The following is a 26,096-nucleotide window of genomic DNA, read 5'->3' on the forward strand; positions in this document are numbered from 1 at the left end:
GAAGTTAGGTATCCCTGAGCTGTTAGGTCTACTTCGGAGACATTGAGGCATCTGTTAGCTAATCCCAATCCTCCTGACTGCAAGACTAAAAACTGAGCAAGTTAACAGTTAATTAAAATGAGTCTCTTACTTAAAATAGTTTGGGAATCTCTGACTCAAACCGAAGCATATAAAGTATAAAACAACTCTAATATCATTATAAGTGTATCACCTTTAATATGAAATTTAAAATATGAAGTACAAAAAGCTACGTGTAAATTTATCACTCCAGTGTAAAACCTAACTTCATCATTAGATCGTCATTATATTATTATATTATCGTCCTTAAACATTCTCACAGAGGTAAATTGAATATCATCGTATTACATGAGCGTTGCTGCATTAATCACTTAAAGCTATGGTTAAGCCACACCTAAGGGCTTCGTTTATCAGCTTTATTGAACCCATCATTCACATCCCGTATCGGACGGCTAGATCTAGGCAACCCGACGCCGTGGCCTAAAGGATAAAGTTCTGTGCAGTGGTAATAAGCGATGCGACTATGTTTTTTTTTTCTCTACCTATGCTGATAGCCTTGAGAGGCTATATCAGCGTTACCCTATCGTGTAGGTGAGCTCTCGGGGCTCAAACTGGAGGTGTTGCTAACACTGGCCCTAGCAAGAGCAGTGCTTCGCAGAATCACGGAATCACGGTCATTTGAGGTAGGCAGCGGCTTGGCTTTGCCCCTGGCATTTCTGAAGTCCATGGGCGATGGTAACCACTCACCATCAGGTGGGCCGTATACTCGTCTGTCCCATTGAGAAGATCCGGGGAGAAACTCAGTGAGCTGGGACTATGTCAATGATTAAACACTGCAACCAGTTTAAAAAAAAAAACGTCCTTAACAGACGTTCACTAATGATTTCCATGGTGAAGAAATATCGTCGTGTAATAAAAATCTAACCCACATTTTTTTTATTTGCCTAACAGATGGCATGGTATGGCATATAGTAGGTCTGCACCGGCAGGTACTATCGCCCTGCCTATTTCGAACTATGGAGCAATCATGCTTTTCAGTTTAAAGAGTGGAACAACCTCACGACTCGAGACGGCATTCACATTTTTCTATCTATGAGCTCCTGTAACCGCTTAAACCAGTTCAGCCGTCAGCTGATTCAATCATTTACACAAAGAAAATACCCAAATACTTTGTAACCATCTAAACGTGATGTACCTTTGTATAACTTTGTTAAGAGATGTAAAATACAACTTTTATTGTACATTTATAATTAATTAACAAGTATATAACGTAGAATTAATCGTGACAAACAAAACAAATGCTCTATTTATAATATTGTCAAGCATAATGTAAAACACTAATCAGATTTCTATATTCGCTGAAATTTTCGAGAGTTGCTTGAGTTTGAAATCTCAATAATATCACTTGTAATTAAGAGCGTGATAATAATACCAAATACATATTTAAAAAAAGGTGATAGCACTTCTGAATCTTTTAAAAATGATTTTATGTGTTTTGTTTCAGACACGATCGGTAAGCGCACCGGCGACCCCTGCGGCCTTGACATTTGGAAAAGAACAGGTGAGAAGCACTTATTTCGAAACCGAATATTTTCTATTTATATACAAGTACAGAATTTCGGCTTCCCATTCGGCCAGCGACAAGAAGCTTTTATTCCCTATCCGACACGTCATTACGGATCCTCCTGATCCATTAACGGTGCTTTTAGGTACCCAAGCACTGGTCACCGTCCTCGTCGAGCCCATCGCTTGCGTTCGGCGCAGCTCGACGAGCGAATTAACCCATAGACACAGCCCACTGAGTTTCTCGCCGGATCTTCTCAGTGGGTCGCGTTTCCGATCCGGTGGTAGATACTGCAAAGCACTGCTCTTGCTAGGGTCAGTGTTAGCATCACTCCGGTTTGAGCCCCGCGAGCTCACCACTAGTTAAGATTACGCTGAAATAGCCTCTCAAGGCTTAGGTAGGAAAAAAAAACCCGTCTACCCGCGGTAGTACCAGCTTATATTCCTACAGAACTCATCAATGATTCCTATCTTAGCTAAGTTTTTTTTATATTTTTTTTTATTACTTAGATGGGTGGAGGAGCTCACAGCCCACCTGGTGTTAAGTGGTTACCGGAGCCCATAGACAACCACAACGTAAATGCGCCACCCACTTTGAGATACAAGTTCTAAAGTCTTAAGTATAGTTACAACGGCTGCCCCACCCTTCAAACCGAAACGCATTATTGCTTCACGGCAGAAATAGGCAGAGTGGTGGTACCAACCCGCGCGGACTCACAAGAGGTCCTACCACCAGTAATTACGCAAATTATAATTACTAGTTACTGTACATGTCTGTTTCTATCGTGAAGCTATTATGTGTTTTCATTTGAAGCCTAGGATGTCTTTGAATACAACTGAGAATACGGTCTTATAACTCGAGTGTTGGAATTGTAAAATCATAAAATCTAATCGCAACAGCTCGGTTTAAATATAAATTAATAGACAATATAAAGCACGACTTTACATGAACCAACTTAATCGGATTACATTCACGGCGAACAAAGCGTTTAGCTTTATTTACTCCGTCGTCACCCACGCGCTGCTTGTGACACTTTCACAACTACAACGCGACTAAAATATTATTTGTTCTGTCATAAATTTACCGTCAAACCAAATTCACGACATTCACTCGAAGAAATCACTTTAAAATGACGCTCGGTCAGCTTATTCCAGAAACGAGTTGACGACTTACATATGCTTAAGAAAATATTTGAGTTTGCACTGTTACCAGGCTTCCTCGTACGAGAGGCGTTCGTTCAGTTTCGAGTATGTACCGCGCCGATACATTCTTAAATGATGATATAAATATTTACTAGTCTTTTACGTTCGATTGCGCGTGTAGCATGCATCTATCTCTGCTTAATCTATCATTGGTACGGAAATAGCTCGGAAAACACTTTATTAAATCTGTTCTGTACAAGTAAATCGCATTTGATTTATATTCATTTGTATGTGAAGGTCGAAAACGTATAAATTTACATAAGCCTATACTATCGTTAGTATGAATTTGTAATATCACTTCCGCTTCTTTTAGGAATTCGTTAAGTCGCGTTCAATGACAACTTTGAACAGATTTTCGCGTGTCATTTCGCTTACCAGAAAATAATAGTAAGGTAATCGAGTAAAACCAAAGACTTTGCTGGTCGCAGACTTCCTTAAAAATATATATAAATTTGTGCCTGGGTGCGTGTCTACACTTTTAGTGATTAAGGACGAAAAATGTACTATTTCTCAAAGTCTGTATCCATTATTAATTACTGTTTAATAATAAAAACATAAAATGAGTGACGTTTACTTTTTTCTCTACTTTTCACCGTTGCTAGTCTAGAAGGCTACGCGCCAACTACGTGCGGTCTGGTAGGTGAACCCACGGGGCTCAACCTAGGAGGACTTGCTAGCACCAGCTCTAGCAAGAGCAGCGTGAAATAGCCGATCTTCTCTAGATTGGGCAATTTTAACCCAGTTTATAGTTGCTACTTTCTTTATGTCCTCTTCCCATCTAGTATATCTGGTTTTCTCCTCTTTCTTTTTCCTAGTGGGCCCTTCCATATTGTTACTTTTTTTGTCCAGCTCTGGCCCGAAGTCGTGCTACAAATCCAGCCCATTCCCATTTTAAAGTTAAGGCTTGAAATTATTTTATCAGTTGCTTTGCTAATTTCTCTGATTTTTTAGTGACGGATTTTCTGAATAATCTTTAAATTTAGCATACAACGCTCCATTCCTCTTTGGCATGTGACATGGCATGTTGTACATATGTGTATAGTGTTATAAGAGGGTTTAAAAAATGCGAACCATCTTCACTGTTCTAATTGACTACATATTTTTATTTTCAACCGCCAGTACTCTAGCCTCGTCTCAATTGTGTACCATGTAAAATGTATTGAAACGATTAGCACCGCAGTTCAGAACTTGTTCCCAAAACCGCAAACTTGTCTACGCAATTATACTTGACGTTTACAATATGTTTCCTAGTCTGTGTTAGGTACCGAACATTGTAGTCACTGTTAGAAACATTCCCGCAAACTTAAACAACTGTTGATTCTGGTCACGAAATATCACGGTATATTTTTTCTCTAGGGAGAACTCATAACCTTCATATTAATCAGAAGAGAGAGAATTACTGGTGGTACGACCTTTTGTGAGTCCGCGCGGGTAGGTACTACCACCCTGCCTGTTTCTGCCGTGAAGCAATAATGCGTTTCGGTTTGAAGGTTGGGGCAGCCGTGTAGCTATATTTGAGACCTTAGAACTTATATCTCAAGGTGGGTGGCGCATTTACGTTGTAGATGTCTATGGGCTCCAGTAACCACTTAACACCAGGTGGGCTGTGAGCTCGCCCACCCATCTAAGCAATAAGTAAAAAATTGAAGTGCACAAAAAATCAGCTCCAAAAATGAGACGGAGTTCTGCTTAGCTTAATGACCTGATATTGCATACGCATATGTTCCTTTACATTATATTTCTATATTAAACCGTCAAATAATAATAATTTCTCGTAATAACCCACAGGGTGGCGGACGGTCTGCTAGCTATCCCGGCGGTGCGGCCGGCTCCAGATTAGACCTCTGTTACGTAGCAGAGCGAATGCTGGCTTTGCATCTCCCGGGCAGAGATGCTCATGCAGAAGCACAGGCCGCGCATATGCTCACAAATAAACACGGAGAACATTTCATGGTGAGAACATGTTTTGCTATTTATTTATTTATTTTTATGTATTCCATGTATTTGATAGCTGTTTTATAAAGTAGTTAAATTTTTTTTTTCATTTTAATGTGAATAATTAATATTTTACTGACAAAATGAAACAGTAATAAATTCCCTTTTTACCTTCCCAAAGTTTACTTATTCGCTTGATTTCCTTTAGTGTGCCAACGTTTCCAATTTTATTAAAAAAATGTACTCTGGTGCCGATGGGTGTATTCAATTCAAATTCAAATTCAAAATCATTTATTTTAACTTGGATGTCATCAAAAACACACTTGTTGAATGTCAAAATGTAAAAGAAAATGTTAACTCTACCACCGGTTCCAAAAAAAGCCACAGTCCTGAGAAGAACCGGCGAAACAAACTCAGCGGGCTTTTTTTTTTTTTTGTATTTTCTCAACTATTTTCTTTTTTTTTTAAACAAGAAAACATATTTACAGTATACAAAAAAACAAGTCAAAAAAATACAATTCAAATAAATAATAATAATAATGAAAAATGAAAAGGCCAGGAGCGAACGCCTCATTCCCACGTGGTGCCATCTAGTAAAAAATCCTTAACTTTATAATATGCCTTGTTGCACAAACGTTCCTTGACAGTTTTCTTAAATCTATGAACAGGTAGTAGTTGAACGTTTTGTGGGATCTTGTTGAAAAGCTGTACACCCAGCCCCCTGAAAGAGTTGCTTATTTTCTTAATTCGAGCCGCCGGCAACGCAAGCCTATGTTTGTTCCTAGTGTTCACATTATGCAAATCGCAGACTCTGGGGAATTCTACAATGTTTTTACGCACGTACAATAAATTTTCAAAAATGTATTGGGACGCTAAAGTTAGAATTTTGATTTCCTTAAACTTGTCCCTCAAGGATTCCCTCGGGTGCATATTATAAATAGCACGAATAGCCCTCTTCTGCAGGATGAAAATCGTTTCGACATCGGCAGCATTGCCCCATAGCAAAATGCCATAGGACATAACACTATGAAAATAACTGAAATAAACTAGACGTGCCGTATCTTCATCAGTATACGTTCGTATTTTTTTTACCGCAAACGCTGCAGAACTAAGTCTATTCGCTAACTTGCATATGTGAGGACCCCACTGCAGCCTGGAATCAACTGTTATACCAAGAAAAACTGTCGAATCAACAAGCTCCAGTGTCTCTCCACTTACAATGATATTAGTGTCTACTTGTCTAACATTAGGTGTGGTAAATTTTATACATTTTGTTTTTTTGTTATTTAATAACAGATTATTAACACTAAACCAATGTACCACGCGCGAGATAGCATCATTCACATCGTCATAATCTTCCAATTGTCGTTTAATTTTAAACAATAAGGATGTATCATCAGCGAATAATACGACCTCGTGACGGGTTTCAATAAACTTTGGTAAATCATTGATATACACAAGAAATAAGAAGGGACCCAATATGGAACCCTGAGGAACACCCATATTAAGTAAGACACCGGAAGATCTCTTTCCTTTAATGTCTACCTTTTGGATTCTTCCGGATAAATAAGATTTAATAAGTTCTAATGAAACGCCCCTAATACCATAATGGTGTAATTTCCTCAACAATGTATTATGCTCAACACAATCAAAAGCTTTAGATAAGTCGCAGAATACCCCAAGGGCATTATGCGATTCCTCCCAAGCCTGAAAAATATTTTTAATAAGATCTACACCTGCATCAATAGTCGAACGGCCTCTAGTGAATCCATATTGTTTGTTATGAAGCAGGTTATTGGAATAGAAATGGTTTAAAAGCTGTTCCAAAATAATTTTTTCAAAAATTTGACTCAAAGTTGGTAGTACTGAAATGGGTCTAAAGTTAGTGGGGTCAAAAGTACTACCAGATTTAAACAGAGGTATTATTTTACTATATTTCATTAGATCAGGAAACACACCACTATCAATACAGTCATTAAATATTATAGCAAGGTAAGGTGCGATTATATCAATAATGGATTTTATAACCTTAATTGATATTCCCCATAAATCACCAGTTTTTTTAATATTAATGAGCTTGAAATTATCAATTATGTCCTTTATAGCAATATTTGTGAACTTAAAGTTAACACTGCATTTATCAACATGATCTTGCAGTAATGATTCGGCGACGGTAGGAGATGAAATTAAAGATTTTGTAGTAGAACTGAGATCTACTGGTTACCGTCGCCTATGGACTTCAGCAATGCCAGGGGCAAAGACAATGTGGTACCTACCGCAAAAAAAATGTGAATTTTCTTAAAAAATGCGAAGAATTTTTTTCCCCAACCTATTATTTTTAGTTAACGCAGTAAATATTGTTATATTCTAGGTGTTCGAGGTAAGCGGTGGGGAGGGTGCTGATGAAGGTGTAACCGCTCGCAGCGTGTTCGGGCGCGCTCGTGCTCTCGGCTGGGCGGGCGACCTGGCCCCTCCCCTTGAGAGGCTTTGTGCTGCTTGCAAACACATCGAGAGCTGGCTCGCTGCACATCCCAAGAATGTCGCTATATTACTCGCCTGGTTAGTCATTTCACTGATGCCATCGCAACTTTGTAGGTTTCTACATTTTTCGGAAACCGCTTTGAACAATTTTACACATTTCGATACTTTTTTTTTTAATTGCTTAGATTGGTTGTCGAGCTTACAGCCCACCTGGTGTTAAGTAGTTATTGGAGCCCATAGACATCTACAACGTAAATGCGCCACCCACCTGGCGATATAAGTTCTAAGGTCTCAGTATGTTACAACGGCTGCCCCACCCTTCAAACCGAAACGCATTACTGCTTCACGGCAGAAATAGGCAGGGTGGTGGTACCTACCCGTGCGGACTCACAAGAGGTCCTACCACCAGTAAAAATTTTGACAGTCATTAACGCAAATTTCGTGCAATAAGAATTGCATAGCAAGAAACTAGAAGTGGCTATGTAAATAACAATTATTTTTAGTTTAATTCGATACAATTCGATTACATTGAGCTGATCCGATGTTGAGTGAATAAATTAAGTGGGTAATTCTCGGAAACTACCCTTATTTTACAAGTTTTTGCTTGGTAAGTGCTTGTTGACGCATAGGGTGTGGAGCGGGGGAAAGACCTTACCTTCACTGCTGTTTCTTTGCGGGTACATAAATGAAATATGAAGATTCAAAAACATTTATGTTTTGCTTAAAAAAGTTAGGTATTTAGCTTATTTTGAGGTAGTTTAATATCGCCGGTACGGGCCCAAGATCGATTCCCTTGAACTAAATTCTTTTAAAAGGAAACCCCAAATTTGTTAGAATAATGATGGTCAGATCCTCTTAGACATTTAGCAGAGGAAAGTTAACTAAGTTATTCTTCTTTTTATTTATGACTAGTTTGTAATTTTATTTACTTTGGAGCTTGCCAGAAGCTGAGTTCATGACAGACCAAAAAGAATAGAAATTAAAAGACGGGCTATATACGTTTCAAGATAACTATTAACGTAAATGTATTATTATTCCTCCGTTAATGTTTAGCATTATTAAGTCGTCGTGGCCTAAAGGATAAGACGTCCGTTGCATTCGTACATATGTAGCGATGCAACGGTGTTCGAATCCCGCAGGCGGGTACCAATTTTTCTAATAAAATACGTACTTAACAAATGTTCACGACTGACTTCCACGGTGAAGGAATAACATCGTGTAATAAATAAAAGAGCAAAGCCGCCAAATTATAATTTGCGTATTTACTGGTGGTAGGACCTCTTGTGAGTCCGCACGTGTAAGTATCACAATCCCGCCTATTTCTGCCGTGAAGCAGTATTGCGTTTCGGTTTGAAGGGTGGGGGACAGCCGTTGTAACTATACTGAAACCTTAGAACTTATATCTCAAGGTGGGTGGCGCATTTACGTTGTAGATGTCTATGGGCTCCAGTAACCACTTAACACCAGGTGGGCTGTGAGCTCGTCCACCCATCTAAGCAATAAAAAATAAATAAAAAGGTTCATATATATACGTATTTGTTTTTATATACAGGGGTAACCGTGAGCGACTGGGAGTTTTGGTGGCTGCATACATGCACTATTCCGCTATATGCGGCGCGCCGGAACACGCTCTCGACAGGTACGCCATGAGGCGGTATCTGGACGATCGCGTGCCCACCTTCCATCTGCCTTCCAACAAACGGTAATTATATTCACTTAACACACTACTAAGAACCGACAACTCTTGTAATAATCGTGAAATATGATACACAAATTAACACGTCATTTCGGATCCTCCCGATCCACTATCGATGCCCACGATAAATTAACCCACAGACACAGCCCATTGAGTTTCCCGCCGAATCTTCTCAGTGGGTCGCCTTTCCGATCCGGTGGTAGATTCTACGAAGCACTGCTCTTGCTAAGGCTAGTGTTAGTGTTAGCAACACCCGCAGGTTAGATCCTCGTGAGCTTATCTACTCGCTCGGTGATCTTGGTATAACTCTCTAAGGCTACCAGCTTAGGTAGAAAAAAAAACTTTCATTTGTTGAATATGCTCGCGTGCCGACTGACGTGCGTTGATTTTTCCCATAATATAGAGCGCGAGTTGCTTACTTATTGAACTATTTTTCGGTGACTCTTACTATACCACGACGTAGGTACGAATTCGAAGACAATATCTTTAAAGATATCTGGCATACTGGTGACCTTGTCAACTACGTGTGCTATCGTTACCCATAAGACGAGGAACTTTAGTATTATTGTTATCATATACATACATTAGCGGACTCGCAAGACGTTGTTCTATGAATGCATACACAAAAATTCATTCAAGTCAATCCAGCCGCTTAGTTGCAGTATAGATAAATAAGCTACATACCGACTACAGCGCCATCTGCCGGGCTCATTGTGAACCTAAGCCATCCAAGGCGTCACCTAAATGCATACAAAAAAAAAATCATTTAAATCGGTCCAGCCGTTTAGGAGGAGCTCAGTGACATACACACGTACAGTAGAATTATATATGTAAAGAAAAACCTTCATAGTCTAAAACTCTTTAGTTTTCTAAAAAGGATTTTTCTTATATGTCATTCAGTTAAGTTTGACATTCAGTAAAAAGAAATTTCAGTTTGTTTAAAAATATTAATTTTATTAGATTAATGGCTTTAAATGTTGTTTTATAATGATATTGGGTATTCCAGAATAAATAAACAATAAAAGACTTAATTGCGTTTTCTGTTATATTTATAATGAGAAAACAACATTTAAAGCCCTTAATATAATAAAATTAATATTTTTAAACAAACTGAACTTTCTTTTTACTGAATGTCAAACTTAACTGAATGACATACAAGAAAAATCCTTTTTAGAAAACTAAAGAGTTTTAGACTATGAAAGTTTTTCTTTACACATATATATAAAGGTTATAGCGATAAACATAGTGTCACAGGATTTTACTAGTGTTATCTATTTGGACAGGTACATAGACACGTTCGCGGGCCTGTTGGCGGGACAGATCCGAGTGAACGCGGCGCCGCTGCAACTCACGCACGTGAGCGTGGCGGGCTCACTCGCCACGCCGTCCGCACCAACCATCGCCTTCCTCAAGATCTACGAGAACTTTGTATGCGTCTATACATCGGGTTCGTACAATCTATTTTAATCAGCAGCCTCTCCTGTGGGCACACTTTCTCTATCTTCTTTTAAAATTTGGCCAAACGAAAAGAGTTTTTTGATATAGCACCGTCATAGTGCGTAACTATAGGCAAATTGGGTTGAAAAGGGTTGGAAAGGGGTTGGAAATTTTCTAAGGGCCCCGACCCGAGGTATCTGCGACCTGAAGATAATGTAACTTTTTTAACAAAATTTAATAAGTTATATACATTTTATATAGTTTTTATAATCTATGAAAATTTCATGGAACTAAAGAATATATGAGTATACGTTTAGAGAAAGAGACAGAGATAATGTTTTATTGTAAACCAAAATAAATAAAAATGTAAAATATATACGAAAAATACAATGGTACATTAAAAGTACAAAGTAAAATGCACAGAATAATCTTTTTTTTTTTTTTTTTTTATTGCCTTTGTAGGCAGACGGGCATACGGCCCACCTGATGGTGAGTGGTTACCGTCGCCCATGGACTTCAGCAATGCCAGGGGCAGAGCCAAGCCGCTGCCTAAAATCTTACCATCTAATGAATTTGCCACGGCTCTCTCGGATAGTATAGCTGCGCCACTAGGCATAGTTCAGTCATTTGAGTCCTCCACTTCTATAGTTTTTTCTGTTAGTGAACATGTATTAAAACTATTACTTTTATTTTTAAGCGTCTGCCGCAAAAGATATTCATACATTTACATAATTAAACAACGCTTTTTCGACCTACTTCTTTTTATCTTAACGCGTTGACTGCCATGTAGGTAGTCGGTGCCTTACATGGCATAGTGAAGTAATTCTGTTATTAAGCGCCTGGAATGCCGAACTTTGCCTTCTTTTGTTTGTGAACGAATGTTTTAGTATTTTAGGTCTCTTAAAAATAGATTCTCAGTATCTTCGGATTCATCTTTCCAAGAGTCTACTAGAAATTCTGGCGCCTTAGTAAAAAGGCCGAACAGAGAAATCGACACAATTACTTCAGTGCACCACGTAGGGCACCGGTGATCTACATGGCAGTCAACGTGCTAACATAAATTTTAATGTGACTTAATTCCTTTGCTTCAGGTTTGTACATGGTAAACGGCGGCGGTTGGACGGTGGGGGTGGGGCGGCTGTCCCTTCGCGGCGATGTGTGTGTGCGCGCGTATCGACGCCCCGCACACACACACGGACAGACGCACCGCCATCTTGTGTTCGCGTGTCAGTTCCACACGTGTGCCGTCGCTGACCATACGCTCTCCTTCACTAAACAACACCTTGATCACGCTGCGCATGGTAATTTTTTACTTTTTATCTTATCCCACAGGGATTTTTTTTTTTTACGATTGACCTTATACTGTTTATCGTAATTAATGGACAACGGTAATGAGATGGGAACAACTAAACCTCTGCTTATCGCTGTCTGCGGCTCACATCTTCTTTTTAAAGAACAATCCTTCGATCAATAATAATACTAACGAACCCTTTGGTTTCGGCTGGAAAATCAATATTTAAAATAAATGAAACATTTTTGACATCAAAATTTGATATCAAATATATGTTTAAATAAAACCACTGAGGTATGAAAATTAAGACGATCAGTGTCTTAGTTTTCATGTTCTCATTTACTTACTTAGTTCTAGTATCTATGTTCTGTTATGAAGCTATTAAAGAATTCGGTTTGTCGCGTAGATCCGTCGTTTCCGAGTGATGGTGCAGTAGAGCTGGTGTTCGCTCGCGGTGACGGCGCGACAGGAGCGGCCCCATCAGCGCCCGCTCCCACGCCCGCAGCCCCGCTCCGCGCCGCACCCGACGCGCTCGCGCGTGCTGACTCGCTCGAACATCTCCGGCCGCTCTCTACGCTCACCGATGACGACCCTGGTCAGTACACACATATAACATAATTACCCTTAATTTGTAATTTTCAGCCGAACCTCTAAGAGGTTTCCGCGGCTAGGGGGCTAGGGAGTGGCTGGAGATGTCTAAGGCCCACCCACTAAGCGATAATACTCCACTCTCACTCTACGCCCGAGACAAAACCCGGGCCAATTAGGGAATTTCCGCTGATCAACCAGACGGAACATAATTTCCTACTAAAGGGACTGTTTTTTTTAATAATAAAAAAAAATACGCATTAAAATAAACACCGAAAACTGTTGTATTGTAAAATGTTAATATCTATCTATATATATAAAATTGAATTGCTGTTGTTAGTCTCGCTAAAACTCGAGAACGGCTGGACCGATTTGGCTAATTTTGGTCTTGAATTATTCGTGGAAGTCCAGAGAAGGTTTAAAAGGTAGATAAATATGAAAATGCTCGGAATTAAATAAAAATAACAATGTTGTTTTTCCTTTGATGAGTCCCCCGTCGGACGGATTCCTTTTGTTTGTTTTAAGTTTATTTTATACAAAAGTTTAGGTCTTTTATTTATCGGTTGAGGCACTACGAAGTCTGCCAGGTCAGCTAGTTTGTTTTATAAAAATCTGTCACTTTTAGATGTTTTCCCTATTCTGCATAGACTCAAATGCAGTTCTAAAAAATTGGCAAATAGTGAGTGATTGGTAATTTTTAACAAATAGGATTAATACGAAAAAATCGACTTGACTACCCAATTGCTTTTGATTTGATTCGCGATATGATATTATACATAAATACTAGATCAAAACTGTTTACACAACTCTTGCAAGGGAATCGTTGATCTTGGCCATTAGTTCCGATAATTCATAATGTTTTCGAAGATATATCAGACTCGTTACGTATTTGAAAATCAAAAGGTTTTTACAGTTTTGTTTTCTTTATATCTTGTTTAAATTTACATTCTTTTCTAATAATATTTCTTGTGTCAGAGATATTGTTTTTTACCAACGGACTAATATCCATGAGCGCTACATACATTTATTTTTGAACAACAATATATTCGAACGACTCTTTGATCATACGAATTAGTTCCTTATATTTTGTAATTATCTATTTTATTTTGAGGTTCTTAATAGCTTAACTAGTGGTCCATTTATTATGAGTTAAATTTCGTAACGGCTTAGCAATCATAAGCATTGGTTTCTCTTCAAAAACACCCTTCAATTTATCGCGGTTTTTCCTTCCTTTTTAGTGACCTAAGTGGTTACCGGAGCCCATAGACATCTACAAATTAAATGCCGACACTTACCTTGAGATATGAATTCTAAAGGTCTTAGTATAATCACAACGGCTGCCTCACCCTTCAAACCGAAACGCATTACTGCTTCGCGGCAGAATTAAGCAGGATGGTGGTACCTACCCGTGCTGACTCACAAGACGTCCTACCACCAGTAAACATGACTTTATGGCTTTTTGATGGCTTTAACCTGACGTCTGCTAACACTAGTCCTACCAAGAGTAGTGCTTCGCAGAAACTACCGCCGGATCGAAACGCGACCCACTGAGATGATCCGGCGAGAAACTCAGTGGGCTGTGTCTGAGGGAGACAGTTATCGCCATTGGTTTTTGTTAAATGAGAAATGATTTTTTTACTAACTACAGTTGTAGATAGTTTACGTTATAGAGTTTGAGTTGAAACAATGATACAGATGTATATTATTATGAATGATTCAGTAATATGAATGGATTCAGTAATAAGTTTCTTATATTTATAGTGTATAGAGATAGTACCCATCCCGTTTGCCTTGTGGTTAGTGATCTTTACTAATTTACCATTGCTTCGGTTCGCGTTCTGTGGTAGTATTTTTACTAAAGACGTTTAGTTTAGACAATTTGGACATTAAGACAGTTTTATTATTTGTAAAGCATTCTGGTATCCGTAACGCAGGAGAAAATCCTTGTTTATTACAGTTGAAACCGGAACGCTTGTTTTGTTTTTTCTTAATTCTTAATTCGTAAACGTTCGATAATGTGCGTTTTATAATTTTTATCAAGGAAAAGAAAGCCGTTACGAATTCGATTGAACAAACAAGTTTTTAATTAAAAGAATACGTCAATATAAATATTAAAAACGACTTCCTTGAACACAAATATCGCAATTTATTAACGCGAGTGACGTCACTTAATTAATTAAAATATATTTGTTTCTCAACCTGAATAAAAGCGGAAAGGTCTCATCAATATCAAACAAATATCTCTTGATTCATATCACTATATTGAATTATACTATACACGTGTTTTTGTATCTCACAGTGCTAGTTATTAATTATTAAAACTGTTCGTGATGTACAAAGTGTACAATGATGAAGAAATAACATCTCGAAATGCAAGTTTTTTGTTTTCATTGTGGTGTCGACCTCAAGACGAATGTTGTGCGGCTTAAAGACTTCCCGCGTATTTTCAATCCTACATACACGTCTAAAATTTTCGAATTAAATTTCTAACGTGAAACAATAAGTATAAGAGCAGCCATGACTATAATACCAAATGGAAATTCCTTCAAAATTCTTATGGTAGTTAGCGATATTTTTGATTCACGACACGTCCGCGGACTTCGATAACCACTTAATGTCTATAAACTTGTCCACGTATATAGCAATACAAAAATAGTATTCAGAGCATGATAGTTTATTAGAATTCGGTCTTCAGTTAACATGTTGTAGATTAGCCTCAAAATCATTTGTCAGCATAATTACTCGAGAGCCGTGATGCAGGCGGATCGCGGTGTCTCTGCAGGTACTATTCTATTTCGGTATGGATGCGGCCGGCGCGCCGCCCGCCCAGTCGTCGACCGCTGCCCGGCTCGGCACGCGCCTCCTTTAATACATACCGGAATATAACTGAAAAAAAAAAAAGAGTATCACATTGTAATACATTATAAGTTTCCGCCGCCCGCCCAGTCGTTGACGGCTGTCGGCACAAACCTCCTTTAATCTTTAATACAAACCGAAATATATTTGAAAAAAAAAAATACAATATAAGTGTCCTAAGAGTGGAAAATCGGTAGTGTTTGAACTGTGATTTTTTTAAATAAAATTATGCTTGAGTGAAAACTGCCTGATCGAGTTTGAAACTACGTGAGTTCGGAAATTAAAATAATGGTGACGTTAAAATAACGAATTACAAAAAAATTGTAGCAACATAATAGCTAACATCATTATTAATAAATGACATGTTAAAAACAGTTACATGTACAGTGATTTTAAGATAATTAATTTAAAACTTCTTTTTTCATATTATAAATACATTCATCGATTAAGTAGTTGTAACAGTATACAAATTTGATCATCCTTCACATTATAGGTACTGCGTACTACCTAAATGACTAGGTCATTATTTAACATAGAACCAAATTTAATTTAGAAGTACTCCGAGTCATTAACCTAGTTCTATCGCGTTAACGTCGCGCGGCCGATATACCTACATCAAAAGATACGTTACCCACCAAATTATTGCAAAAAGTGAAAAATAGCTATATTTCATCCCATATCGTCTCATCTCATTTCATTTAATTTCATCCCAGTTGATTAATGTCTCAAATTAATCATCTTCATTTCATTTCACTCCATATCATCATTTTTCATAAAAATAACAATATAAATTAAAATAAGACATTACCTAAAGGTCTTAGTTACCAGCTCATAAAATTCCTTAAAAAATAATTTTTTTTGATAAGAATTGTAAACAATTCGAAGCAAGCATTGTCGAGAAAGCACTGAAGATTGATGATACAGTGTAATGGGTATTATTCATGAGACAGCAGATTTATACTAATTTTCATTGGATCGTGTCCCCGCCTACGGTTCGTTTGAACAATGGACTGAATTAGTGGTAATGCCGTTTGAGATCCGATTTGGTCATTCGCGGCGCCTGACCGCTAATTGAGTAGTGTGTCGAATCGTGATGCACGTCCAGTATACTTGATAGCTCTGCCCTTAGGGTCGCGAAGATTCGTCACACACTTTCTTCTATTCGGAATTCGAATATTTATTATATAGGACACTCTTAATGTGGAGTGCTTTTGTGAACGAAAAAGGTTACTTAAAACATTCTCGTGTGTCCTGCTATTTCATTTCAGCTTTAGAAAAAAAAAACAATAAAGTACGTATTTTGCTTAAAACAATTTTCTGAATTGGCACAAACATATAACTTAGGTGTCCTAGTACTTTTCTTATAAATTCCAGATCTCTAGATACATCGACTTGGGTTGTACGAATCAATCCCAAAATTTCTAACAACAATTTTTAAATAAAAAAATATTAAATATAAATCAAAATACATTTTGAAAATAGGTCGTAGAAATATAAAACTGGAATTAATCACAATTTGAAATAATAAATTTTAAAAATTAAAAATTAGAAATTAAAAACATATCGAGAGAAAAATATAAACACCGGTATTTCTTTTTCACACACTCTATATTCAAAATAGTTTTCAAGAAAGTTCTCGACAACTTTGAAAAATAAATAAAAATCAGATGGAGGCTCACAGAGTTTCTTTTGAGTGTTGTTCTTTTAACTTTATTATATGTATTACACTAAGTCAGCTATCAAGCTCACGGCCCTGATTTTGTTATTACTGAAGTTCCTCAAGGTCATAACAATGTCTCGCTGTCCAGCTTTAGTTGAAGTGGTCAAGTATCAATTTTATTGTATAACGGCCATCCCACCTTTTAAACTGTAACGTATGACTGCTTGTCAGTAGAACCATTCCAGGTGATGGTATACGTACGTACTTACGTAAATTTAGGGTTGGCAATTTACAAGTTGCGTACTTGTAAATTAAAGCTATGAGTGTCGTAATCCATATTTCGACATCTTGAAAGGCGAGACCATCATCTCACTGCTGCCTTTTAATCTTTCTAGTTGTTCCCAATGTGTTTGTCATTATGTCAACAGTTGCTGGCGGTAATCTTGCGAACTGCCCTCTTACGACATTAACTTGCTTTACCCTCCTGTCCAAAAATCTCCGTGCTCTAAAGACCTCCCTAAAATGGCTCAATTCAATTTGCCCAAATCAATAAATCATGCGGGCTCATCTTAGTTAAGCCATTTAATCTAATTGAGTAATAGCTGTTACTATGAAATAAGAACATCAGTTCATATAATATTACTCATAATATATGGAAATCATTTGTGTTTTTTTTTTATTTAATCCAAAAAGGCACATTTAATAAGGTACAATAACGAATAAATGCTAATTAATAATATTCTCTATTGAAATGGCCACCATATTTTAAAATTAATATATTCTTCCGTAGTAAGATTATCTCGGGCCACAAAACCGTACAGCATTCCTCTATGGTCCGACAAGGGTCTTGTGTATAATAAATATATTGTTATGTGCTCGCGGTTTCACACGCAATGCATGTTTACAATGACGTCATCCAGACATAACTTGAGATGCGGTCGCATCGGACTCACCACGATCAATTAATTACGCATGTTGGAAACACTGTCAACTCAAATTCAATTTAACGATCATCAGATTGTTTAAATGTTATCAATATCAAATCGGCCGTCCTGTCGTCAACATGATTATGTCTATTAAATACATTCATATAGTAGTAACATTCATGAGTATTATTATGTCATTGTACTCGTCGAAATCGTCGACAATGACTTGCGAACTAGCCCACCACTAGACACAGCCCACTGAGTTTCACGGCGGGTCTTCTCAGGAGGTCGCGATTCCGATCCGGTGGTAGATTCAGTGAAATACTATAATGTTAGCTATTCTTTGAGTTATAAGGTTGAGTCCGTGAGCTCACCTACCAGTTCGCGTGAAATTTGGAATAGCACCTCAGACTACTACGATTAAGCGGGGGAAAAAAATTATACAAAGCATGAAATATATTTTTCAAAATCAATCAATGAATTGGCTCTGCAAAAGCTTTTATCAGATATGAGCTGTGCGTGCAAACTTGCATCTGCAGTGTGACTTCATTCGGTGTAACTTTATCGAGGCTAACTCCGAGCTTTCATTACTGATGGACAGTCAACACGCCGGTCATGTCCGTTACAGACGTGCATTTGTGTCCTCTAGTTTGAACCTAAATAATAAGCTAATAAAATCGTAAACAACTTTATCTTAAAGTGGATTTAAAAAAAGAAAACACACTCCACTTTGCAACTTGCTGCTTTGGAATGAAGGTAACTTTAATAACCACCCAAACGAGTTTTAAAAAATAACTAAAACCGAATTTCTTTAAAACGATAAAAGACCAAAACTGGTTGCGTATGCGAATTTAGTTTAACGATAGCCAAACTAGCAGTGTTGAATAATAATTCGTGGCTTAGTTTCTGCGAAACATGAGGTAGAGCGGGCGCGATGACATCAGAGCGGCCCCGGCTTGCTGCCACCACACACACACACACCTTTTCACTAATACAAGAACGACCATCGAGAAACCATTTTGTTTCTCGTTAACAAATCTAATTAAAAAGCAAATGGTTTCAAGAACATTTCAAAACCTTCGGGATCTCCAATTAGGTTTTTTTTTATTTCGAAACCAATTATGCATATTCTTATACATTTCATTCGTATATGTAAATATTAATATATGTAGTTTTAAAAAAAAACAATGCTTGATGTTTGTCTGAAAATAGTTTATAGTTATTATAAATCGAAAACGTCTTAAATTTCATTTAACATAATTTTTTTTAAAGAAACATATAAAAAATCCTATAATAAACATATTATTACGACCGCAGATGTGCTTGTTTATGTTCGGAAACGGTTTTATTTTGTTTCCAAGCAAACGAGTGTACCTGTGATATTATGACATATCCTGTCTTTCAGTCACGCTCATTTTCGTTTGTTAATGAAGTCAACGAATCAACTCTTGCTACGCTGTTCTTGATTATTAAAGCCATCAATCACTCAAGCTTGAAGCTTTTGAGAATCCTTCAGTATATTTCACGATTGAACCAGCCGAAAGAGATCTACTGCTGAAGAAATGCCTCTTTATACAGATTTAAGCTGTACGATTTCAAATTTAGAATACTGTGACGTAGCAGTAAAGCTGTGCTGATATAAGCTAATAATCGTTATTGTTTGACAAAAACGTTCTTAGGTACTTAAAAAGAACAAATCTAAGCCAACTAGGGCATTTACATTATAAGAATGTTGTGATATTATTTTCTAATATCACTACATTTTAAGAGTGATGTAAACGTTTAAAAATTCTTAAAAACTACTTAAGTTGCGAGTGGTGTTACCTTAATTAAATCTGGGCACACCTACACCACAAATGGGCATTGTGAGTATCAAAATCTGTGAGCAACCCAGCTTAGTTGTCAAGAATCATAAGGAGACCGAATGCTGGAATAAGAACAATGTTCCACGAATTCGACGAGTTCAATATTCAGTCTAACAACGCAGAAAAGAGTGAAATCGGCACTCCTGAAGACCCTCCCTTCCGCTTCTCATGCCATGCACATGCCATAAAGTAGCCCCAGTTAAACTTTGCACGATTACGATAATATTTTAATGACGAAGCTTGAAGACCAATTCTTTTCACTATTGAGTGCAGATTCTCCCTGCATCCAGCTAATGAAAGAATTCAAGTATGGATATGCTCCTCAGAGAGATACGTAAGCCACATAGAACATATATGTCATCCGCTTGAAAAAAAAACCGTGCTCTCACTATTTTAAAAGTTTCAAAAAAACGCACTACACGAAGAATGCGATGCAATCTCTCAAGTTTTTATCCCGTTTCTTACAGCCATAGTTTTTGTAAGCTTTTATGAGAGAAAAACTATGTCAAGTTGTTTTTTTTCATCTTAGAGAAAAATAAGTTTAGCAATATTTTTTTTAACCAATCAAATTTCTACATTTCTCATGGAAAGTTGACATCAGGGATTAGGCAGGCAGCCAGTAACGAAAGTGTGAGACAAATCAAATTAATATAATTGACTTAATGACTTGATCCCTATGGCTTATTAAAAAATATGAAACATACGGTTCTATAAATTCCATTATAATTATGTACTATCAAAATTCTGAGTTTACCCGCTCATTTTAATTTGACATAACAACTGGAATGCATTTAAATATACAATAATTGGAGAGAAACCTCAAATAATGTTGATTAGAAAAACAACAATTAACAATGTTATTGTTAGTGTTTACGTTGAAATTTGTGCGGTGGGTGTGATGTGTTGGATTGATGCGGGACGCTGGGGCGCACATCCTCTTCCTGCCGCGGCCGCCGACACCTGCACGTTTCGTAACACTATAGTCCCTCGCCCGACGTTATTTTCGTTGACATCACAAAAATAACCACACGTCCCTTACTGTACGACAAACAGTCGCTGACGTTGATATCTTTACACTAATTGCGTTATTGACAACAACGCATGCGTTCCCGATGCGATCGCCTATGAAAGTCGAACGCTATAATTTGATCAGCGCCAAACATTCATGGAATGATGTAACAAATTGTATTTTTAACAAATTCAAATTTAATAAATATCGTTTGAATTGTTAGTAATCATTAACGACTGGTAATACAAGTTAACATTTGAGGCTGTCAGCGCAAAGGTGGCCTAAGCCTATCATAATGTGGAGATAATGAGGTCTGAATTTACCTTTACACTGCTTCGTAGGCAAAAATAATATGTGCAAAAATAATGTTTAAAAAGTCATCTGTTATCTATGGGTGATGCTAGAGATAGGCCGCTTTTGCATCAACATTTATTACCTACGTTTTAAATAAATTGCAATATATAAGCACGAATATGAAAAATTGTGGGTTAAGTCACTTTTGCGCTGACGGCCTCATTTAACATAGTATTGTAGAATACTGCAATGGTGTTTTTATTGGTCAATGTTTGTTAAGAATCAAAACCTATAATCAAGATAACTGAGATATTCCATCAGAGTACGGTATTCACTTCGTGACAGATAACGGGAAGGGAAACTATGCCTTTTTAGGATGCACCCAGACAACCTAGATCCCAACGTAACTGCATTAGCTGTATAAACAGTATAAACACATGTGTACGTGTTTCATCAATATGCGGTTTCATAGTGTTCTAATTCAAATAATCATATAGTCATTCACTTACAAAGGAACGCATTTGTGTAACATTTGTTCATTTTAAAACTTCAAACTGATTTTAAAAGTACCAGTGGCCCTGCAGTACTCAAAATTCGACTATAATTAATTGAAATTATAAGTTTAAATATTATTATGGTTTGAGGGAATTCATAGAGTCCCATCTTTCTTTCGCCGTAAAGTCGTGTTTTATGTAATTAACACCACAGTTGAAACAATATAAATTTTATTGATGTAGCGGCATAAACAATTCTAGCTAATTATATTATATTAGTTATTTAACACATTATAAATTATTTTTAATGTTTTTTATATTTGGCGGTAAAAAGGTCTCGTGTCACAGACTATCTTCTTTTTTCCACATCTCGTGCGTTCCGGCTTACGCATAATAAAACGCCACAGGTTCTATTGTTAAACACTATTATAATTCGATAACATAATCACAGTATTCATCAAAACTGCACTATACCTAGATAGTAATATTAAAGACAAACAATATTAATCTATTTTCAATTCGACCACAGACTAAACAATAACAAAAGTTTCCCAATTGACAGTAAACAAAGAGTATATTTTTATGTATGTGTTGTGTCAAATACACGGTAGTGTGTGTAATGCTTTTTTTATTGATTTAATGTGTTTTTATACATAATTTAAAAAAAAAATTAGCATCTGCACTTCTTCTCTATATTCTCTATAAGTGTGGGAAATTTCATACTCTTCCGTCCGGGCAATTTTCGTAAAAAACGGGTACAAAGTTTTTGCTTCATGTAGATATATAGATTATAAACGAACATATTATACGTTTTGTACTACATATATTTCACGTTCCATCGCCGTAACGTCAAAGCTCCTGCGGGTTATTAGAGCGGATCGAATATAATTTAACATCACATTTGTTTTTAATTAAATCACTGTCGCTGTACACTGTACTTTAGTGCTTTATTGGTTCAATCAGTATTCGAGTTGTGTTGAAAGTTTTTTTCTTTTTTTTATTGCTTAGATGAGTGGACGAGCTCACAGCCCACCTGGTTTTATGTGGTTACTGGAGCCCATAGACATTCACAACGTAAATGCGCCACCCACCTTGAGATATAAGTTCTAAGGTCTCAAGTATAGTTACAACGGCTACCCCACCCTTCAAACCGAAACGCATTACTGCTTCACGGTAGAAATAGGCAGGGTGGTGGTAGCCACCCGCGCGGACTCACAAGAGGTCCTACCACCAGTAATTACGCAAATTATAATTTTGCCGGTTTCATTTTTATTACACGATATTATTCCTTCACCGTGGAAGTCAATCGTGAACGTTTGATTACGTATCTTTATAATTTGGAACTTTGATATAGGTGAGAACAACGGCAGCGCCGAGGGATCAGGATCTGGCGGCGAGGCGGGAGAAAGCGCAGAGGGCGCACACACGTTCGGTCCTTTGGACGGGTCCATATACGCGCGAGTGGTGCGAGGGGGAGGCGGCGGTCCGTCCCCCCCGTTGAGCGCGTCCATGGACTCGGGCATTTCGTCGGCGGGGCGGCGTGCGGCGCCCAGCCCGCCCGACGAGCTGGACGCGCTGCTCGGCGACATGCTGCGCACGGTGAGCGCGCTGCCGGACCTACCGCACTCGCACTCCGACCGCCCGACCGACATACCGTACCACGCGCGCGCAGACTCCGCGCCCTTCACCTACGGAGCGCCCGGTCTTCGTCCTGGCATGCTGCGTGCCTCCAACCGTCTCGCCAGCCCCGATCTGGTGAGGCGAGCCCTAGGATCTGATACTAATTATCAGCCCATCGAGGATGATGACGACGAACGTACCGTCACTCCGGAGCCATCGCCGAGAGCTCCTCTGTCTCCGCTGACGCTTCGAAAGTTCACGCACGAGGATGTCATCACTACTACAACCACCGCGACCTTACCGCCGCCCTCCTCTCCCGCTCGGAACGGCAGGTGAGTAATTAATGTTGTTCATTGTGATAACCATAAGGCAATCAAGTGGTTTTTTTTAAACAATCGTACATTAATCACATTAATAAAATACCTATAGATATTCCTTTATAATAATACCTTTATTTGCCTATATTATACCTTAATTTAAAATACCTTTAAGATATGCATTAAAACATTTTTATTGGAATCTGGAACGGAGTTTTCGGAACTGAATTTTCAAACTCACTTTTGTAATATTTATAATTGTAGTATCACTATCAAAACACGGCAAATGTATGATGTGCTCATCATGTAGCTCCAATAAACCTAACAGAATCTTTAAATGACTCCCAACCGACCTAAACCTACAGATTGGGCTCGTAAGATATGTTTTAAGGGCTCTAAATCGTGATTATTCTGACCTACTGTTCTTATTAGAATCTAATTTCTAGTCTAGATTAGAGTGAAATAATTTTATATATTGCAATTTCCGTGTTTACTAAGCAAAATCAAAAGATAAAGACTATTTAGAAAACAGTTTGATATCAACTTAGACTTATTTCAATATTATCGATATTATGTACTTCCTGTAGGCGAGACCTCGCGCCGCCCACACATGTATGTACATACTTGTTTACATACGTCTACAAACAACTTCTCGAACTTTGCGAAGTTTTAGCAAAATCTATTTCAGTTCCGATAGCATAAATACTAACCAAAAACAAATGCACGCGAATTCACCTGTAGACTGTTCATTATCATCTTTAGTTTAGTTTATATTTGCTTTACGAACGTGCTTCCAAATAATGTATAATTAAATGTGAACGCGAAGAATATCTACAAAAAAAAACAATATTTTTTTAAATCAAACCTTTATTTTTAAAGTTATAAATAAAATATAATAAAACACGTGTATGTAGATGCAGCAATGATGTTTATATGCCTAGAAATAACAGTAGTTACTTTGTATATGATATTTATGAAGAAGTAAAAAAAAACATTATAAATTGGACAAATGACCGTTTACTGTGCTTTATTGTTTAATTGATCTCTATGTCGTTTAACGTGGGAGCAAAGAATCTCGTGGGTGTAACTAATTGAATAAATTGTAAACAATTTTAACACAAAAAAGGTTACGACATTTCAATGACTTATATAAAAAAAAAACACTGAATACCAATTAGTTTTTATGATCTTAGACAAAGGCATTCAATAATTGAGTTTCATTTGTGGTCATTCAAAATAATTGATATTTTAAATAAAAAATTTAATTCAACTAAAGAATTTCGTGATGAACCACAAAATCACCAACAATCTGTACCAATACCATTACCAATATTGAACCAAAACCTATAACCAATACCATTTCTTCATAACAACTTTAATGATTATCATACACGTTATACTATCTGTAACACATTCGAACCTCTATTGATGTATCTAGTTACTCAGATATCGCGACCTCTGTTGATGACCTTGGACAAGCTATAAAACATAAGAGTATGAAAGAACAAAAGATTATCATTTTAAGTAAGTGCTTACACAAACAACACCGTGATCAGTATGTTGTGACGATAACCGTGAATAAAGCACAACGCTCTTCCTTTTCAGAGTAATAATGTGAACAGTCGTCAAATTCCAACGATAACATTCACAATCGTATCTTTAATAAGACTAGAGGTCCCCTGGTAGTCGAAATTCGACTATAATTAATGGTAATTAAAAGTTTGTACACTATTATGATTGTATTGTCAAGGACTATTATACTTCGTTAATCACAGATTTCGTCAAAACTACACTTTAGACAAATATTAATAAAGAGAAAACAATATTTAATCTATTCTCAATTTGACAGACTATAACTGCAAAGAAAAGTTTGACAATAAACAAATAGTATGCATGCGTGTGTGTCAAATACATGGTACTGTGTGTAATGTTTTCTTTATTGATTTAATGTATCTTTTATGCATTATTTAAAAAATATATTAGCATTATACACTCCTTCTCTATATTCTCTATAAGTGTGGGAAATTTCATACTCCTCCGTCCGCGCAATTTTCGTAAAAAGGGGTACAAAGTTTTTGCTTCACGTATTAATATATAGATATATATTAAACTAACGAAGGTCGCTCTACTTTATATTCCAATCGAGCATGTATCGTTTTCAACTCCAGATGTTGAGTAGGATTTGGATTTTTTTATTTTTAAACTTAACGTATAATGATGTAAGGACGGTGATTCATTCATAATGTAAACAATACCACATGTCGCCGTTTATGTGGGTGATCTCGCTCTGTTGATCGACAGATAAATGGAATGTTATCAATATACGTGTGTCAGTCAATCAAGTTTTGATGCATTGTAATTGAAGCACTTAAATGAAAAGCTAGTCACTTTGGTATCTGTCAGAGGCTTAAAGCTGTCAATAACATAAAATACATCGGCGTCACTTGTAATGTTTAGACATACCGTTCTACATACTACGTTCTACATCTTTGGTATAGTAGTGTGCAAGCAAAACAAACCTAACCTATCCGGTCGTTCCGCTAAATTAACTAACGCACGTGGTTTATCTGTCTGTTGCTATCTCCTTCTGATAGTACAACTGCCTGTATGTAGCATTCAAAATAGTTATAAGCAGCTTGCAAAGTTTTTTTTTTTATTATTGAGAGATTACTGGTGGCCCGGAGGCCTTTCCAGTTTCACCAGGACAGGTGGGCGAGCAAAGGCTCAGCGAGGAGAAATTCCAAAGTGCTCATGAATGCTAAACTGATCATATTTAATTTCATACCACAAATGAGCCCGTTTTAATTTTGAGGACTTTTATTGAATTAATACACAAATATTAA

At 37.2% G+C, this 26,096-nt stretch overlaps 1 protein-coding gene across 6 annotated transcripts in view; it reads left to right on the top strand.

The window, feature by feature from the left end:
- Positions 1-26,096, top strand: part of by (focal adhesion protein tensin) — a 125,502-nt gene that overhangs the window by 88,739 nt on the left and 10,667 nt on the right. For all 6 annotated transcript variants that reach the window (XM_028180906.2, XM_028180908.2, XM_028180907.2 and 3 more), the window contains 8 exons: positions 1,523-1,579; positions 4,573-4,737; positions 7,091-7,278; positions 8,753-8,902; positions 10,180-10,343; positions 11,425-11,634; positions 12,031-12,219; positions 22,671-23,268. In XM_028180906.2, the coding sequence (XP_028036707.2) occupies positions 1,523-1,579; positions 4,573-4,737; positions 7,091-7,278; positions 8,753-8,902; positions 10,180-10,343; positions 11,425-11,634; positions 12,031-12,219; positions 22,671-23,268 (1,721 nt within the window). The remainder of the gene's footprint in view (positions 1-1,522; positions 1,580-4,572; positions 4,738-7,090; positions 7,279-8,752; positions 8,903-10,179; positions 10,344-11,424; positions 11,635-12,030; positions 12,220-22,670; positions 23,269-26,096) is intronic.

The sequence above is a fragment of the Bombyx mandarina genome, chromosome 04, assembly GCF_030267445.1.
Source record: "Bombyx mandarina strain Sakado chromosome 04, ASM3026744v2".
Lineage (NCBI taxonomy): Eukaryota > Metazoa > Arthropoda > Insecta > Lepidoptera > Bombycidae > Bombyx > Bombyx mandarina.